At 49.4% G+C, this 19,270-nt stretch overlaps 1 protein-coding gene across 1 annotated transcript; it reads right to left on the bottom strand.

The window, feature by feature from the left end:
* Positions 1-889: 889 nt before the first annotated feature.
* On the bottom strand, positions 890-18,228 carry RPIA (ribose 5-phosphate isomerase A). Its single transcript, XM_068943739.1, has 9 exons — positions 18,019-18,228; positions 13,425-13,485; positions 11,340-11,395; positions 7,647-7,706; positions 6,703-6,767; positions 6,329-6,397; positions 5,636-5,777; positions 4,110-4,209; positions 890-1,152 (listed from the first exon to the last, which is right to left on the bottom strand). Exons 1-9 carry the CDS (start codon positions 18,211-18,213, stop codon positions 1,055-1,057), a joined length of 846 nt encoding a protein of 281 aa, XP_068799840.1. The 5' UTR covers positions 18,214-18,228; the 3' UTR covers positions 890-1,054.
* Between the last annotated feature and the right edge of the window lie 1,042 nt (positions 18,229-19,270).

The raw sequence follows: 19,270 nt of genomic DNA, 5'->3' as shown, positions 1-19,270 counted from the left end.
GGATCCATGCAAAGCACCTATACGCAAGGAACAATACGATGAACAATACGTCTCTCTCCTGCTACACGTGGTAAATTTAGGCAGGAAGACTCGGTTTTCCTTTGCATTCTGCTCTATCCTTCCACAAATCAGCCAGCTGCGAGAGGTGCTAAATAACCTTCATTCCATACAAAACAATGTGCCACTGAACAGTATTCCACATTGTGCTAAGTTACTCAAATATGCTTCTGTAAACTTCATCGAGGACCCAGTTCTGCTCTTGTTTTGCAGCGATGAAGTCCAGAACATCTCCATTTTTGCAACAGACTTTAATCAGAGGTACTGGATCAACACAGTTGTACAAGAGCAAAATTTGGCTCAAAGGATGAATGTCTCCTCCATACAGGGGCCCAGAAAAAGGCCCTTATAATGCTTATGTCCCAGACAAGAGGGATGTAGAGACCACAATACCCCTAGGCTCAGAGATTTGTCATATGCACAGAGGACAACTAGACACCCTGAACTATTACAAACAGTGGTGTAGAAAAATAAAAGGCATAAAATTCTGAACCAAAAAGGTTCCAAATAAGGCATCAGCAGGTCCCAACTGGATATGCTCCCACTACAGACATCACCCTCCCTGCCAAGCGATTAAGACTAATTCGTTAGGATTGTACTTCTGACCTCAACCACTAAACACCAAGAGCAACCAGAAGGGTTCAAGTTCTGTTTAAAAAACAACAAAACAAAAACAAAAAACCCAAAACAAGTGTCTTTTTTGGTAAATATTTCTTAGAAAATAAAGAAGTGTTAAAGCAATTTGTTTAAATGATTCTTTCAAAAAATGACAACGGTCCTGTAAAGTAAAAATATATATATAAAAACAGAATATAATTTTTTTTTAAAAAAAAAAAAAAAAGACAGACATTCAGTATCACGTCAGCGGATTCTGATCAACTCTTCATCCATCTTCTGCAATAACCGCTGCTCATTAAGGCAAAACGTCAGGTTGGCACCATTACGACAGCTGAATCAAACTGGCCAAAGGCAAAGCAGAGCAGGCAGTACGCCTGGGTCAGCGAGGCTGCTTCTCCCGCACGCTGACCGAACCGTCCTCCATGCCGAAGTATACCACCTCTGCCATGTCGATGAAGAGGCCTGTCTCCACCACACCTGCGAAACAAGATTTCACATGTCAGTTAACACCAGATCCACCCCACCACTAGGGTGTTAAAGACTTGCTGGATTTGATGCTACTTATGCAATCGGTACCCTGTTTGCAAATGTACTTCTGGTTCCACTTAATTATTCTGTGATGGGGTGCTCCTTATTCCACAGCAGTCACTAGCCCTGTGCCCCTTCTTTGTACGTATCTGACTGCACTCTGGACAGGATCTTGCTGGCTTTATCACCATATCACACCAGGCAGTCCTAAGCCACAGCTAGAGCGCATAAACACCCAGGCCAGCAGTTTCCAAACAAGGGCCAGACTCGCGGGTTCAAACAGTCTCCAGGCTTTCTTCTCATCCAACAACAGACTTCTCTGGGAATCTGAAAATGAAACCTCTTCTGGGAGATGGAAGAAAAGATATTTTCTCATATGGATGAAGGTCTTTGATACCACAGAGATCAGGACCACAGAAAAGCCTAAGGGAAAGTTAATTGCACTGTCTTCAGAGGAGTCAAGGGCAAGATGGACTTGAGGACAAAGATCAAGGAAGGGGGGGGAGGGGGGAAGAAGCATCAAACTGTTGGTCACTAGGTCTCTCCTTAGACAAAAGGCCCAGGGACACCATTAGCTCTATTTTGAGAGGCATTCAGTTCTCAAGCAACTTGAATGTTGACAGTTCGTAGTGATGAGGGGCCCAGCTCTGCAGCCCTCAGTGACCTCTCAGCATGGTCGTCCTCTGAAGGCACACAGCATTTGGCTGGCCAAGGTTCTGGCCTCACCATGGACCCAGAGCGGGAGGTCACCAATGCTCAGAGCCCAGCTTCAGCCCCAGACTGCCATGCATGGAATTCCAAATGCACTGTTTGCAGCAGTGCAGGGATTTCAGCAAGAAGTCCCACTGCAATCCATGACCTGCATGACCTCATACTGAGCACTGGCACAGCTGAGTCCTAAATTTAAATGCTACCAGATGATCACCACACAGGGAGGTGGAAAGAAAAGGAGGACGAGGGCTATCACAAGCACAAGGTGGTCAGGGCCCAGCTACCACCACATCCAGTCTTTGACAGCTCTGCTCTTGCACTTCTGCCTAGCAAAGATGCTCTTCTCCCCCTAGCAGGCCCATTTCTGAGCAGCAAATGAGGGAGATCATCTCCGCATTGACACGATGGAGTTACGTCCCATCATCTGCCCTTTCATTTCTCCTCTAGACCAGCAGCAGTCACTGGTTTATTTAGATCTGCTCCTGCCTGAAGTCCAAACTTGCCATCTACTGTTGGCTGCAAGCAAATGCCAGGTAATTATTCAGATTAAGCAAACACCAGGACAAGCCAGGGTAGAGGCAACATCTTAGCAATTTGCTCCTAGAGCACGAAAAAGAAAACGGTTAAGTTTTCAGCAAATCGACCTTATAATAAACATTGACGGAAGCAAAATCATTGCACAGAAACAGCTAGAAGTTACCGGTGACTCTTCACCTAACCTATACTCATGCCCTGTGCCTGGTCTCAAGTTTCAATCAGGGTGCAAGGACAATGTTTTTGCCCCTTTGTGCAAAAGTTGAGGTCTGTGCAACAAAATCCCCACCTGTTCCTTAGAAGTACGACAATGCACAAGCAGTAAGGCAAAGTTAAAGGGAGTTGTCCTCTGGACTTCAGGGCAGGTAGGTATCACAGAGAAGCAGGAACAAGGGAAAAAAAGACTGAACAGCCAAGAAAGCTACATCTGGGAGCAGCCAAGAAAGGCAGGACTGAAGGGAAGATTTTGGGAAGTCAAATCTCCTTCCGAGGTGAACAGTGCAATTGAAAACAGAATAAAGAGAAGAGATTGTTCTACAATGAGAATGGGCTGTGCTTCAAGGTACCAGGTCTGCTTCAAGAGCTCCAGGAGAACTTTGCTCTGGTTTTCTGCAAGGAAGTTGCCGATTTGTGCAGTTTACAGCAGAGCAGCTAAAATCAGCGTGGTAGTGGAAAGAGACTTCAACAACAGGGCAATAGCAGGATTACTTAGTGTCATCACAAGACCTTCCAAGATCAAGCCCAAGAAATCAAGCACAGATCTAGACTGATGCACATCCATTTAAAAAAAAAAATTACAATTTTCATTTCCTGATGGTTAAGTCTTCAAGGTCAGCATTTAAAGAACACGCTCACAGGGCAGTTTAACAGGCAGTCTCAGGTCCAGGGACTCAGTATCAAATATTTTATTTGGATGACATGACACATGAATGCACTCTGCCAGGGAATTAGAAACTGCAGTTACCACTCAGTGCAATTCAACTCACAGAACTGTGAAAGATGGAGATAGGCATATCTCACACCTTCGTCTAGAAAAAGCCAGTAGCCCCTTAATCTGGGCTTCTTTTGTGCTACGGAATAAAAGAGGCTGCGTTTTGTTTAGAAACGGTTCACTAACTGTGTCCAGACACTGTTTCTCACTTGCGTAGAAACAGCTACAACAATATAGACATGTATGCAGCCATGGGCAGCAACCACATTAAGATACGCTGCACCCTCACAGCAAGGTGAGCCTGTAGGACTACACAACAGTAATGGGATACAGAGCTGTAAGCAGTCTCCAGAAACTAATATAAGCCAGTGCTAACCCTCCCTCCAGGGCCCACAAATGTTTCCATTAAAAGCCCCTCTCTAAATGGGCACAAGGGCAGTAAGGAAGAGTGCAGGATTGGCGTGCCTAGTGAAGACAGATTTGAGAGTCCCCTGGGATCACCCCAGACGTTCACTGCCATATGGAAATCCCACTTGTGTACAGTTATACTAATTCAGCTCATAGTTCTCTGAAGTAGAAACAAACGTAGGTAGGGGTGCATAAAAAGATAGCAGGTGCGCGCGCGCACACACACGTTCCTTCTTACTCAGTGGAAGGCTTACATGGTTAAGGTTTTCTAGCACAGACCAAGCCTTAGCCAACTCTCAGTTTTTAAATTTGGAGAAATTACCTGGTATCATTTTTATAGCTGTGTTCACTTCACCCCATTTGTGAACTTTGTCAAACTTCCAGTCCAGGATGAAGTTCCCGTTGTCTGTCACCACGGGGCCCTGGGAAGTAAACCCACTTATTAGCACTGCGAGCTCCTTTTCTACTAAGCAAGGTAAGAGACTGTCACTGCTTCTCCCTGGGCGCCACCATCCCCGTCCCTGATGGAACAGCTTAAAGAGTCATCATTCAAGTAAATCAGGACAGTCCAGTGCTCCGCACAAACAATAAGCTTGTGAATAAAACAGTTGCTCAAGGCAACCATGAGATCCTCATTGTCTTGTGGAACAGTTCACAAATAACCACATGGACGCTGGAAACAACAATTCTTCGTAAAGATTTAATTTCGCCATTGCAATAGGGGGACCTTTTTCACATAAGCAAAGCCAAATGAATATCATAAAAAGGCTGCTATAGGCAACTGAAGCCAAAATAAGATTCCCTCACCACCAGCAATAAGTGTGCATCATTCATGCCCAGACGTGCCCAGCACTCTCTCAAGCCCAACGGAAGGGGCAATGGGGTCCTTTTAATAGAGCAGAGACAACTGGGGCTGAGAACAAGACATTTCAGTGGCACTGAGCAGGATTTGCAACATGCGCCACGAGAGACCTGCGTGCGAGACCGCAGCAGGAGATAGCATCCTCTGAGGACCCGACTCATGCTGGAGCAGTATAGACGTGCGTTCCCCGAGCAAGGCTGGTCTCAAGTTCATGGAGAATGACTGGCTCGCTCTTTTCAGGAGCCTAAATGTAGCCCGTGCAGGCTCTTGGGCCAGGGGATTAAATGCATTAAAAATAAGTATTATTTAGCTTTCGGGCATTGTCCAGTTGTTACTGCAGACACCCCTCTTCTTCTTCCCGTGGGATGTGGGCTGGCTAAGCCTGGTTGCCCAACTCGGGATAAGACTGCGGCAGTGGAGACAAAGCAGTTTCAATCTTCATTTAGTTTGGCTCTAGTTCCATGTGGTGCAGGGGAGCGTGGGACAGAGCATGAGCTGCACACCTAACTCAGGGCACTCTTTGGTAACACAGACTGCTCTCCAACCTCTAAATGGCACTGCAGAGTAGCACGTCAAGTATTTTTAAGCAAGAAGATGGAGGCCCAGGGACAGTAAAGGTAATTCCCACAAATGCAGAGACCTGCACTCTGAACAACAGCGTGTACATGGCAAAGGAGTGGAGCAAACCTCAGACACAGACTGGATGGATGTGGCAGGTCCCAGGGCACTGCCCAGGCAATCCCTCCTCCCCCTTGTTCAGGGGCTGTTCGCTTTAGGAGATATAAGGCAGAGAGGCTTTCTATGAGCAGCCTTGACGTGTAAACGCACAGTTCAATAACCAAAGAATAATTAGGGAGAATTGCACAAGGGGGGGCCACTTGCAGAAGAGGTCAAATTTGATTGGATGGAAGACCAGGCCACTGGTCCTTTGTTTGGCCAGGTTCATATCACTAATTTGGGAACCGGGGCTGACCAGGGACACTTACTGCTTTGCTAACAGCCATCCGCAGCTCAGCGGCACCTCCAAAGTTTTTGGTCAGGGTTCTAGTGACAGGGACGTAAGCCATGGGGATGACTTCAATAGGAATTCCCTTCTTCCACTGCTCTCCAAGGCTCTTTGATTTTTTCCTGGGGATATGATTTGAAGTGGGGTTAGCATCACACATTACATAGCATAAGTACATATGTTAATGTTGTTAGCAATCTCTTGCAGACCTCTCAGGCATAAGGCCCTGGAGGGCAGGCACAGCAGCTATTCAGCTGTGCACATGTGTAGGAAGAACAAGTTCAATGTGTGAAGCAAAGTTCACTCATGAGCTCTGTTTTGACTTGTTTTGGACAAGCAGGACAGAAGTTAGCTTTGCCACAGCCCTGAGGCTGTATGCACAACAGGGGAAATTTATTCAGTGCTGACAACCACTGAGCTCAAGAAGAGCAATATAGCCATTTCCACTCCTGCTCCTAGAACCACAGACTCTGACAACTCCTAAGCAGGTCTGCAGAGTTGAAAGTTTAAAAAAAAAAAAAAAAAAAGAAGCCAAATTGCTAGAAGACCGGGAGTCAGGCTCACTTCTATCTATTCCTGCTCCTTCTGACCAACTGGAAGGAGAATAATGCCATAACACAAGGGCATCCAAATTCTCCCCTGTGGAGGACCAAATACGATAGCAATATTTTACCTGTAATCAGCAATAACAATGAAGCATTTTGCATATCCTGCAACTATCTTCTCCTGTGTCAAGCAACCACTGCAAGAGAGGGGAGGATAATAAATAAATCGCACTGTGCTTCAGTATGCCCAGGGGCCCCAAAGGGCAGTTGCCTCTGTCCCACACCAGTGCTCTTCCTCCCCATCATTTTATCCACTTCATCCTTTACTGTTATACACATTTCAGCCACGAGTTATCTCCCACTGCAATTTTACGCATGGCTCTGCACAAGATCATATTAGACTTTCCACACTACCCCAAGAGACGCCTGCAGCTAGAAAAAAAGAGCTTGAAAGCCACCTGACACCAATGTCCCACACAGATACACAGACAGCAAGGCTCACCCGCCGCCTTTGATAAGGTTGAGGTCACAGTCCACTTCGTCCGCTCCATCGATGGCAACATCAAGCTATAGAAAGAGAAAAAATTTGGCTGGGAAAGCCCTCCCATGCAGCATCATGAAGGGCTGCTCTCCATACAGCTCAGGAGAGCGTCAGCCCTGCACAGAAAACTTGCAGGGAGGCAGTCAGGCCTTTTTTAGATGGAAAGGTGCCAAGCAGCAGCCAAAGATGTCACTAGTGCTGAGATCAACTCGACACCAGCCTGGCCAGAGACGAGCGCCTGTGGAACAGACAGCCAAGGATACGAGCCCCAGCTAAACCACAAGCACGTAGGAGGGGAGAAAAACAACCGCTGGCCTGCAACACACACCACTTCAGCCACTAGTCTTGTCAGCCAAGGGTCAGCACGCTTTCCCCAGGTAGGAGGCTCCTGGAGAAAAATCTCGGTGACAACACTTTAACAACGCAACGCTCCCCGACCTCAGGCCAGCATTTCTCAAACTGGAAGAGGTGCCAAACATCTGGAAGAAACAGCTCAATATCCCGCTTACCATCAAAAGGGACCAGAGAGAAGCACTGCCCTTCTCATTCACTTTGTGCTGCGAGCATTCCGGATTTGGGGCGCATTTGGCCCTTGTGAAGAAGAGGAGCCCAGTTCACCAGACAGGGCTATCTTCCTGTCTCTGCTCTTCCAATCCCTGCTCTACACTAGCCGGGGCCTCACAAGCCAACCCTCAGTCCTAAGTCAAAACCTGTCAGTTAGACCACCCCCCCTTTGGGAAATTAAGGTGAAGGGGGGAAAAAAATAATTAAGCTGGTTTTCACTTATGTTCTGCAGCATGGTTGCTTAAACCATTGTCCTCAGAAGAGGCAAGTGAGCCTGATGCTTTAGTAAGGAACAGGTTAGGAAAGGTCAGGTGAGGATCCATTCCCACAGTTCCACTTACCTCTGGATGTCGGTCCAAGTCACTTAGTGTTAAGCCGTTCTGCAGGATCAGCTGACGGGCCTGTACACCAAGAACACGCAGCAGAAAACAAACTTGTGTTATTCCCCTAATTCCAACAAGGATGAATTCTCCCTGGAGAAGCTGGCTCTCTCCATCCTGAGCAGCAAAGAAGCTGCATCCAGCAGTAGAAACGCGTAACAAGGAGAAAAAGCTGCATCCAGACTGCACTACTGAACTAAAATGGTCAGGTGGTACAGCGGCACTTCTGCGTCCAGGTCTCGCCATACTAAATAACAGGAGGCCCTATGAGCTCTGGAGGGGATCGCTTGTATCCAAGTATAAGGGCAGATACAGGGTTTTTGAGTTCTATATTGTCCTTTTCAGCTCGGACATCATTGTCCCTCACACCCATCCGGACCCTCTGCTTTCCTTCGGCTGAAAAATGGGAGCAAGAAAGCAAAGTATTTGAAACTACAGAAATATGGGATTAACAGTGAAAATATTTTTCATCGAGGAGGCAAAAAAGAACACAACTCGTATCGAAAAAGTGTGGGAAGCCTCTGGAAATAGTTTTGCAGATTCGATCTACTTTTACTGAAGTAGCTGTGTATTTCCCTCTAGTGGCAAGACAACACAGAGCACCCAGAATTGGACTCCACCTTGTTCATCCGCTTAAATGGAAGTTCGTGCTGAACCTTCAAACTGGTTCAATTTTCAGTCTTACAAACAGTCACATGAGTGAGATTCCCTCCTTGCACTAACTCTGTTTGAGTCTAAACTTCCTGCCACGCTTTAGCTATTCCAGGAAACTCCAGTGCGACAGCCTGGATCAATTTATCCCCCTGAATTTAACACACTGAATACTAACAAGGTGCATCAATCATGTGTATTGTATCCAAGAAACATTATAAAGAATTAGGAGATTACACTAAAGGTAATGAGATATGATTTGAATCTTCTGCATTACCGTGGCATCTCATAGCATGCAGTTTTGACACCCATGGGCTGTGGGCTCTTGATTGGTCTGTGCACTACGACTGCCCTAATAAGGGCTCACTAAAGAAAAAACAGATTCCCATCAGTGGGTTTACATTCATTACATGGTGTCCATGTAAAGAGCTTTCAGGGATCTGGGAATTGAAAGCATTGAAAAAGCACAGTGCTGTACATGCAGGCCAGATCCTGAACAGGCTTTGGGTCAGCAGTGTGAAAACGAGGCGGCGCTCTTGGCCAAAGATCAGGCTTTCTGTTTGCAAGGCGATGAGAAGAGACCAGCAGAAGTCAAAAGCAGAGCTCCCACAGCTTGGGGTAAAGCAGCAGTAACTGCACAGTCTTGCAGAACAGTAAATGGCCAAGTTAAGCCCTTTTCCTTGATAGCCCCAGAGGCGAGCTGCCCGGCACCTGGAATCCAACATGCAGCCTGGACCACGGCACTAGCCAGGTGGAAAGACAAATCCTTTCAGTATTAGATGAGCGGCAGGTCATTGCCAAGGAACGGTCTCGCTCTGTGCTCTCGGCACACATCCAGGTGAAAAGAAGAAAAAAATGCAAAAGCCAAGGGACCAATACTTACCCCGTACACTAGTTTTACTGATGTTGGTGGAATAACCCAAACTTACAACAGGGAAGGGAGGAGAATAAAAGCCCACTGAAACCAATTCTTCCTTGCCAGTGACCTCAGGCAGCCATTTACACCTGTACGCAGCAAAAATAAGATGCTGTTTTGCTGACCTGGGAATGCTTCGTTTAGAATTGGTCGAGGTACAAGAGATTGCAAAAGATATGAAACATCTCCTTGTCTGGAGGATTTTAGATCACACACCTGCACGGGCCCTCTCTTCCCTTAACAGCAGCCTTTTTGCATTATTGGTAAGAAATGCTCTACTGTTACGTGAGCTATCTCAACATTTCATCACAGGGCATCCTCCACTCCACATTCACCACAAGAGCTTTAGCCACTTGTTTTCACTATTACCTGTAAGACTTAGTAATTGAGGTCAGATTTTTCCCTAGGTTCAGAAGGTATGTGGTATGTTGAGGACGGAGATCGCTTTAGACAGATCAAAGAGACATTGTCACTACAATGTATATAAGCAACAGAAGTACTGAGACAGGTGAATAGAAGTACTTTTTCTGGTTTTCACTTTTTGCCTTTTGCAGGAGTTTGCGTTATATCCAGTTCGCTGCCAGTTGTTTGCAACAACTGGGAAAAGGGGACAAACCCCTGCCCCTCCGCGCTTATATTTAAAGAACGTCTGCAGGGCAGAAAGATGTTATGTTTTCATAGGTTCTCAGGATAATTCAGACTGGCCCCTAATCCAACATCCTGCTCAAAGCACGGCCAGCTATGAGATCAGACCAGGTTGCTCAGGGCTTTCTCCAGCTAGGTCTTGAAAACCTCCCAGGACTGAGGGTGCACAACCTCTCTGGACAACCTGCCCCACTGCCTGTTTACACTTGCGGCAAAAAAAGTTCTGACAAAGGTACAATCCCAAGGTCCACAGCAGGAGCCAGAAAAGGACATGTGTCCAATTTCCTAAGCGGGCCATTGCCACCTGACTTCATAACCCTGCCATGACATCACCTCTCCTTGCCCTAAGGGGGACAAGATGCACAGCTGCTCTTATGCAGCACATTCCCACCTCAGCGGACAGAGGTGGAGAGAGCAAAGCCATTTGCCCAAAGGCACAGAAGCAGCTCGAAAGCTTCCTGAGCAGCCCCGAGTTTTACCAACAAGCCCACATTCTCCCTCTCCCTGCAAACTTCTCAGCAGCTAGGTTGGTATGAACCAGTCCCTGCAAAAGCAGCATAGCAAAGGAAAGATTAAGCTGATTTCTCTTCAGGAATTCCACATACAAGCCAGCTGACACATTCTGTCCTGAAATTTCCTCCTGAAAACACAGGAGCCTGCTATTACTGCTTGCAGCATGATTTTCACAGCTTTCAGGGCCTGATCCCAAATCAAAGGAAATCGGTCTAAGTGTCTCCAATGAGTTTTGCGTTACGAATCTGGTCAATCACGGTTAACAGCATTTTTGGGCAATACAGCAGGATCCACAGCAAGCCACGCACCAACACTGGGATAACCGGTGCTATTGCGTGTTCAAAATACAAGCCTCCCGGCACTACAGGATCCATACAGAATCACAGAATCGTTTAGGTTGGAAGGGACCTCTGGAGATCATCTAGTCCAACCTCCCTGCTCAAGCAGGGTCACCTAGAGCAGATTGCCCAGGATCACATCCAGACGGCTTTTGAATATCTCCAGCGAAGGAGACTCCACCACCTCTCTGGGCAACCTGTTCCAATGCTCTGTCACCCTCACAGTCAAGAAGTTTTTCCTCAGGTTCAGGTGGAACTTCCTGTGGTTCAGTTTCTGCCCGTTGCCTCTTGTCCTGTCGCTGGGCACCACGGAGAAGAGGCTGGCCTCCTCCTCTTGACACTCCCCCTTCAGATACTTGTACACATTGATGAGATACACCTCAGGTCAGGGTAACACAGCAACAGCACTGCCAGCTTCATTAAGTCAGTCTGCACACTGCATCACGGCTACTTTCACTGGTGCTTTCAGTTAACTCACACTGCAGTGAGCCAGTCCAGAGAGCATCACGGTTACCTCCCGCAGCCAAGCAAAAGATAACCCGTGTGACTAACGGCACAGACCAGCAGAAAGCAAAGGAGGAAAGCACTTACCTGAAACGATGTAGGGATGCAGACAATTGTCAGGTTCTCTTGTTTAACCCGCTCAGCTGCGGGGGAAAAAAGCAGAAGCCTTGGTTTGTTCATTGCAGAGGCAAAACGGAGCAACTCTCACTTTAAGAAAGCTGAGTTCGTAACAGCCCCTTTGAATTATGGCAATTACTTGCTCAGCTTGCAAATAACTCAGTCAGGCACAAAATGCAAACAGGTGCCACCCTGCACAGGCTAAGGCTCTCTGGTCCGCAGACCTCCCCAGCTCAGGCCAAGGCAGCACGGACCATTAACCTTTGTATCTCCAGCAGCAGAGGAGCAACGGTTGGGCCCTGTCAGCAAATCATCACCTGGGAAATTAGTCCCACTCCTCTCTCTCCCTCCATTAGACAGGTTTTGCTGTGCTCCTCATAAACAGAGAGCTACAGCAGCTGTCTGAAAGGTTTTCTGGCTGGTTGCCTTGGGGACATCACATCCATTTATTTTAAAACATTTAAATATATGGCAGGGAAAGAACTAATAACATAAACTACAGTATTCCATTAAATGGAAGGAAATATTTCCTCCCTTGGGTTAACCTCAAAAGACTAAAATCTATTACTAAGACATCGTTATGGATAAAATGTTATTTAAGTACAGTATTAGGCATAAGTCAACAGCCTAAGGGTATCAGCAGCAGCCATCTCATCAGAACAAGCAGGCAGGCTACACACTTCAAGGCAACGAGGCCAGCTGCAAGTGCTGAAGATGCAACATATGGGCTGTGCGTTGTCACAGCCCATATCTCACCTAGAGCTAATGCCTTCAGGAGACACGAAAAGTTCATACATTTAAAGTGAACAGGCAATTCACTTTAAATACTATGCACATTTATTTAGAGATTGATTCTCTGTTAAAGTCAGGAGGGGCTATACTACTGAGTCAGACCCAGACAGCTGAATCCCAACTCCTGAAATGCCTCACAGACAAATACGTGTACAAACACGATCTGGGATGAAGTAGGTGCAAACAGGCAGGCCACGCCATGATTTCTCCCGGTGTCATTCAAAGCATTGCACCGTGCTCGGATCGCATCCCTGCCAGCCCGCTGCTCTCCCAGTGCCAGAGCCGGGCTCAACGGGAGCTCTGCTCGCAGAGCTGCAAGTCCCAAGGGGACTTCCCAGCCAGGCAGAGAGCAGCCCAGCTGGGACACACCAAATTCTCTTCCAAACGAGATTCCCCTCATTTTTCTGACCAAAACCCTCAGGAAGGACAGGCTGATCCAGCGATCCTGCTGCAGCAGGCGGCTCTGTACGGCATCCAATCGAAGCAGAGCGCAGTGGCTCAAGCCACACGAGGACTAGGTACGTACCTTGAAAAGCAGATTTGCCCTAAAGCTGAAAGTGCCCTTTAGAAGCCTGCAAAGGAAAAGTTTATCGGCATGCCTCATTAGAGAGAGCCCAGAGGTTTAATTAGCCTCACAGTCACTTTCCAAAAACGCATTTGTCTTGCTTTAATATTTTGCAAGGAAGGAGAAACTTTCTGAATTACACCTTGAGCAAAACTTACATCCATGGCACACAGATCAACCTCGCCACAGGGCATAACAAAGCTGCAGTGGGATTCGGTCCTTATTTCCATTATACCTCAGCAGGACCCTCGATGCAAGTAATATGGATGTGAGCAAGCACCATCAGCTGCATACAAATGGGTTAACGGAAGCAGAGCAGCTGCATGGCCCAAAGCCACAGAGCGAGTCAGGACAGGGCAGAGCTGGAACTAGGCAGAGGGTTTTTAGCTCCAGGTTGTGGTGCATGCCAGTAAATATTGCATCGCCTGGCTGTACGGGGAGAACAGGTGGCAAAGCACAGCCCTATTGAACAAAGTCAAAGAAATATTAAATCCTCGGGACTCTCTATGCAATAAAATTGGAGCGCAAGTCCCAGTTTTGACCTTCAGCTTCAAGCACAACACAACAGTCAGCGAATACACCAGATGCATAAGCGCCCAGTGTGCATCTTGACGATTTAGGCCTTGTTGCCAATTAATTGGGGTGGCTGGACAAGAGTATTTTCTGCCGCGGGAATGACACGAAGGGGAGCATCCTACCTAATCGATGCACTGCATGGACAATTGTGGAACCACTTCCGATGCCGAGAACTTGATTGTTCTGCAAATTAAAGAGAGACAGAAGAGAGCAGTTACTGGGGGCTCGGTACAAGGTCTCTTCTGCTTTTCCCAATAGACTCTGTAAAACACATGCAAGGGGAACCTTGCCCAGATGTACCCTGAAACACAACGCATTAGCACACCAGATAAGAAAGAAACACACTGCTTCAGCAAGGGTAGAACTACTTTCTGTTCTTAGCTGGGTTCATTAAGGGATTTTAAGTAACTCACCCATTTTTCAAAGGACACGTGCTTATTAAATACCGCTACGGTCTGACTCTCCGCAGGGTGTTCAACATACACTCAGTGCTTGTTTCTGACGCAGGAAGTTCAAATTCCAACTAATCCTTGAGGGAGCATGAAAAGTTCAGCTCAAAAGACATGATTTGTCCTCCCCCATGAGGGCCATAACGAAGAGGAAGAAGGAAGCCTGTGAAACACTTCCCACATCGCCAAGCTTGCACAGGCAGGACCTCAGAGCTCAGCCTCCGGACACTTCTCCGTGGCAGCATTCCCCTTGGAAAAAAGCAGCCCGGTTTGCAAGCCCAGCCCCGGCATGGGCCAAGGCTCTGCCTTCTAGAAGCAGGAGAGGACCGTCAGCTCCTGCTGTGGCACCGCAGCAGACAGCGCTAGCACCCTGCACACCCTCTCGCACAGGAAAGCTGGAAGCTTCAGACCACAGAGGAGGAAGTTGAAACAGCCTCATGATAACATCTCCCAAGGAAGCCGCACTGTAAAAGCACCCGTTTGCTGCCAACGGTACTGTTAGTAAACAGCGCTGCGGCACCAGCGGCCCAAGCAAAGCACACAGGAGCGCTTCCTAGAGCACAGGAAAAGCTGCCCTTCAAAACAGAGCATATAACTGCCTACACGAGGGTCTAGTAACACACTGCAAAGATGGGTAAGCAGCATATGCTAAGGAGGATCACATCTTAACCACAGCTCAACCCTGGACTTTCTCTGCCTCCGGTCTAGCTTAAAGGGCATCACTACTGTTTCATCCACCGTACAGAAGGACCTCTAAAACTTGTGCAGGATAAGGGCAGATGGTGTAACTGTGTTATGCTCTGCAGCGCAGATCCCCTTAGCCTGTGCTTATGCCATCTCAACGTCCAACCCACTGAGAGAGCTACCTACAGCCTCTCGCATACTTCTAACTTGCAGTGTACTTGTGCTTCCTTAAGTCAATTTAGGCTTCCCATGTAGGGAAGGGTCAACACCACTAAAAAGCATTTGGATGTGAAAGACTTCAACCTAGTCATAGATTCACTACATTCATTATACAAGTCAGGAGCTCTCTCTCCATGCCCAGCAAATCCAGAGTTTGTCAGCCGTGCACAAAGCCATACCCAGAGTACTTGAAATCTTACTGGGTTACAAGCCTGCCTGGAAAGGTGCAGCTCACGTCAGGTAACTCTCCCCTAGGGCCAGTGATCTCCTTTGCTTCTGCAGGTTAACAGATTAATTAATTTAAAAAAACAGTTCAAAATCCAGTACAAAACCAGAGACTCATGCTATATTCCAGCCCTTACCAACTACTGCAACTCTGCGAAAGAAGGGGAAGGCAACAGATCACAGCTGTAGGCTTCCAACGTTGCCAGCAGCACTACAGCATGGGAGAAATCCAAGTTTCCTCGGCTTCCTTTCCCCGGCAAACAAAGCCAGGCCCAGCCACCAGAGCAGCTTTACAGGACGAGTGAGGCTGCGCAGAGGCTGATGGGGTTGGAAACACCATCACTACCCACCCATCTTACGCCCAGAGACTTGTTTTGAACTTCCGAAGAGGCAGCTTCATCTCGTCGCCCTCATTGCAACTCAAAGTCATGTGGGACGGCTTCTTGGAGCAGCTTGGTGCCCTAAAGGGATGGTGAAAGCCTTGGTATCAGCAGCTTCATTATAATGAAGTGGAAACAGCTCACAAAGCCACCAGCCCATCAATGGCAATAAACCTGAAGGCATTTATCACTGCTGAGGGACAAAACATCCCGCCTTTAGGTGGTGCTAACACCTCAGGCTACGCTGGTTTCCCAAAACAATAGGTTAAGCCAGCTTAAACTGGTGCTAGCACAACTCCAGCCAACACCTCCCCCTTGTCATCTCCCCTCCCACCGAGGGCAGGGCCAAAACTGGCCAAAACCCACCCACTTTCAGAAATAGGTGTAGGATGAGCATCGGTGAGAGGGGAGCACAAGGTCAGCGCGTGAGAGGAAAGTCCAGCTCACACCACCGAGAAACAACATCCAGCGCAAAAAGTGACGTTTCAGGTACCTCACTAAAACCCCAGCAAACAAAACGGAGGCATGTAGCCGCAATACAGCTGGGCACAGCACTCGCACAGAGGATAAGCAGAGTCAACAGCTAGCAGAGTGTTTTCTCGGAGCTCACCTAGGTGAGAGATAGTAGCATAAGTAACAGATCTGGACAAGTCAATGCACACCTGGTGTCCATCAGCAACGTCGCACAGACCTGGCTCGTCCAACACACTTAGTTCAACACAAGTTTCCAAAAAGTCAGGGAGGCCCATGTTTTTCCGAGGCTTGAAACTAGAATTCGCACAAGCAAAAGGCAGGAGAAAAAAAAGTGCAAAACCCAAAGCTGCTTCTTATTGACCTTTAGTCCTCTGCGGCAGCAGGACCTAGCTCGCTCACCTCACTTTTTCATTTCTAACAGAGAAGTTAATAGGACCTGCGGCAAAGCCTCGCCTTTAGAGGTGCTGTGTAAAAGCAAAGCCAGATCTCCCCCAAGCAGCTTACGGCTCTAAGGCCGTGATCCTCATGCTAGTCGCACTCCTACGAGCATTCATGCCGAGTAGGAGCACAGTTCTTGATTTCAAAGTTTGTTCATCTCCAGCGTCTGGTCAAGGTACTCCTGCTCCATACTCTGGGGTTCTGGTCCCACAGCTGCACTGGGACAAGCGCTGTGGATGAAAAAACTGACCTGGCTGTAATTAAAAATAATAATAAAAAGCTCTCCTCTCCTAATCCCCTCACCCACCCCTAGGTTTTAAATCAGCTGTGGGCTGTACAAGGAACTGTTGTACTGGCGCAGCTAGGGACGGTTGTGAAAGAGGACGGCCAGGAGCAGCGACAGCTGGATTTAGTACCAGTACCAACCCCGTGGGGTCATGAATCAATAGCAATCATAAGTGGGTTTGTTTCCTGCCATTCGGCCCAAGAAGGCTGTAAATCCTGCAGGGGCAGGACACCTCCCAAGAGATTTGTCCGGCACACTAACCCCAAGCTTAGTAGGGTCTTCCACACGTCCCTGCAATGCAAGGGGAAAAAAAGGGGAGGATGCAGTTTTGTTAAGGAGATTATATCACCCTCTTCCTTGACAGTGATAGCTTTAATTGCCAAACACATAACTGACCTTTACAAAGAGCAACTCTACCCTGCAAAAGCCAGTAGCAGATGAAACAGGAGATTTTCTCTAACAGCTGAGACCATCCGATGCCTTTGCAGCGACTCTAACTGCTTTTCCACCACAGTTTCAAACCAATATTGCCCCAACACTGCCCGTTTTACCTAATCAGCATTATTAGCCAGGCCCTGAACTTTACTCAGCTGGAACAAGGCCAGAAACACCACCATAAGTTTGCTTGAGCACCAAGCAGCTCAAAGGTCAACCTTTTCATTAGAAAACGTCCAAAATTAAGAATCTCATTCTAACCAAAACCAACCGACCACCCAGCTCAACAATAACGCGCAGCAGCAGTCACGCCTCGGCTCCTCAAATCGTTCAACACCTTGCAACACAAGTCCTTCCTCTTGCAAACTGTCAACATGCAACTTCTGGGCTGGGTTTCACTAAGAAAGGAGGTTTATGCAATCGCCAGTCAATCCCTTGGATTATCTCCCACCCTGCATAAAACTTTTGGGCGCGTCAGAGATATCGGACTCCCAGAAACACTGTGTGCCTACGTTCTGCAGAAACGCGCATCAAGGTACAGCGCTCTGGGTGCCGGGCTGAAGAAGGAAAGGCTGCAAAGCAAGCAAAACACTTACGGGACACCGGGGAACCCACTGGCAACGCAAGACACAAACCGGGCAGGGGGAGCGGGAGGGAAAGGGGATTTTTGCCTAAGTGCAAACACCTAACTCCTTGGCAGGGACTCCAAGCTGCTTCAACACTGCCGTTGCAGAAGGGCTCACACAGCAAACATTGCAACGCTGAAGCACTACTTGATTTTAGCCATGCATCTGCCAAGCCCCGAGCCGGCTCCAGTCCCGCTTGACCTGCGAGGGCCTGCTTGAAGCCCTTCGCCGCATCTCCCTGCCTCGAGAAAGGGCAACGCCGCACGGGTCAGGGGCTGCTGGCCCGCGCTGAGCCCCCTGGCAGGGCTGCGGGTTTGGGGGATGCAACAGCAAACCGCGAGCGCGGAGCCTTCCGAGCCCAGCGCCGTGCTGCTGCCCGGGTGGCGCGCACGGAGACGGCCGGGCTCTTCTGCACGGTGGGGAGGACAAAACAGTCGGGTTTGCCCGTTTTTCTGGCCGGGGGAGCGCAGAAAAAGGGGGGGAGGGGGGTGGGCTCTCACCTGGACGTGCTTATCCACGGCCGCCCAGGCGGCCAGCCGCTTGGCCTCCTCTGCCATGGTGCCGCCGAGCCGCCCGCGGGCGAAGCCGCGCCTGCCCCCCCCCGCCGCCGCCGCCGCCGCCCGGTGCCTGGCCGGCGGGCGCGCAGCCCCCAGCGCCGTGCTGCGCAGCGGGCCGGGCCGGCCGGGGAGCCGCATGCCGCCGCCGCGGCCCGCCCCCGGGGGGCTCTCCCGTGCGGGCTGCAGGCCGGGGCCGGCTCCCTTCCTCCGCCTTCGCCCTTCCTCCGCCTTCGCCCTTCCTCCTCCTCCTCCGGGCGGCTGGGACTTGTAGTACGGCTGGCCGCCAACTACAGCTCCCACAATGCTTGAGCGGCGCGGAGCGGCTCGGCTCGGCTCGGCTCGGCCCTATTCACCTCGGCCCGACTCAGCCCAACTCTGCTCGGCTTGGTTCAGCCTGACTCGCCTCAGTCCAACTCAGCCCGGCTCGGCTCGACTGGACTTGGCCCAACTCAGCCTGGCTCGGCTCGACTGGACTTGGCCCAACTCGGCTCAGCTCAACTGGACTTGGCCCAACTTGGCTCAGCTTGACTGTACTTGGCCCAACTCGGCTCGGCTCAGCTCAACTGGACTTGGCCCAACTCGGCTCGGCTCGGCTCGACTGGAGTTGACCCAACTCGGCTCAGCTCAGCTCGGCTCAACTGGACTTGGCCCAACTTGGCTCAGCTCGGCTCAGCTCAACTGGACTTGGCCCAACTCAGCTCGGCTTGACGTGGCTTAGCCCGACTCAGCCCAACTCAGCCCAGCTCAGCAAAGCTCAGCTTGGCTCAACTTGGCCCAGCTCGGCTCAACAAGGCTCGGTTTGGCCCAGCCTAACTCGGTTTGGCTCAGCTCGGTTCAGCCTGGCACAGCTTGGATCGGCTTAGCTTGACAAGGCTCGGCTCGGCCCAACCAGGCTCAGCTCAGCCCGACTCAGCTCGGCTCAGCTCAGTCCAGCTCGGTTCGGCCCGACTCCGCTCAGCTTGGTTCAGCCTGGCTCGGCTCAGCTTAGCCTGACTCGGTTTGACCCAGCTCGGCCTAACTTGGGGTCCCCAGGGCCACCCAGCCTGCACTGAAGCTGAGTTTTGGGAAAAGAAGCCCTGAAATGATTTCCCCTCCCACCCAAGCTTGAGGTGCAGGGAAACGTGGTGTGTTGGAGGTGGAAGTGCTGGGGGAGGAAAGGGAGTCGTGGGGACACCTGACAACCTTCTTCGCCACC

The sequence above is a fragment of the Struthio camelus genome, chromosome 4 (genome assembly GCF_040807025.1).
Source record: "Struthio camelus isolate bStrCam1 chromosome 4, bStrCam1.hap1, whole genome shotgun sequence".
Taxonomy (NCBI): Eukaryota; Metazoa; Chordata; class Aves; order Struthioniformes; family Struthionidae; genus Struthio; species Struthio camelus.
The sequence above is the reverse complement of the archived record's forward strand: the minus strand, read 5'-3'. Positions and strand labels throughout refer to the sequence as shown.

Coding starts and splice junctions, on each gene's coding strand:
- RPIA (XM_068943739.1), bottom strand. CDS start 18,213: ATGCGGCTCCCCGGCCGGCCCGGCCCGCTGCGCAGCACGGCGCTGGGG. Junction 11,396..13,424: donor CCATGCAGTGCATCGATTAG/GTAGGATGCTCC, acceptor TTTCCCCCGCAG/CTGAGCGGGTTAAACAAGAG. Junction 5,778..6,328: donor ATTGTTATTGCTGATTACAG/GTAAAATATTGC, acceptor TCATATCCCCAG/GAAAAAATCAAAGAGCCTTG.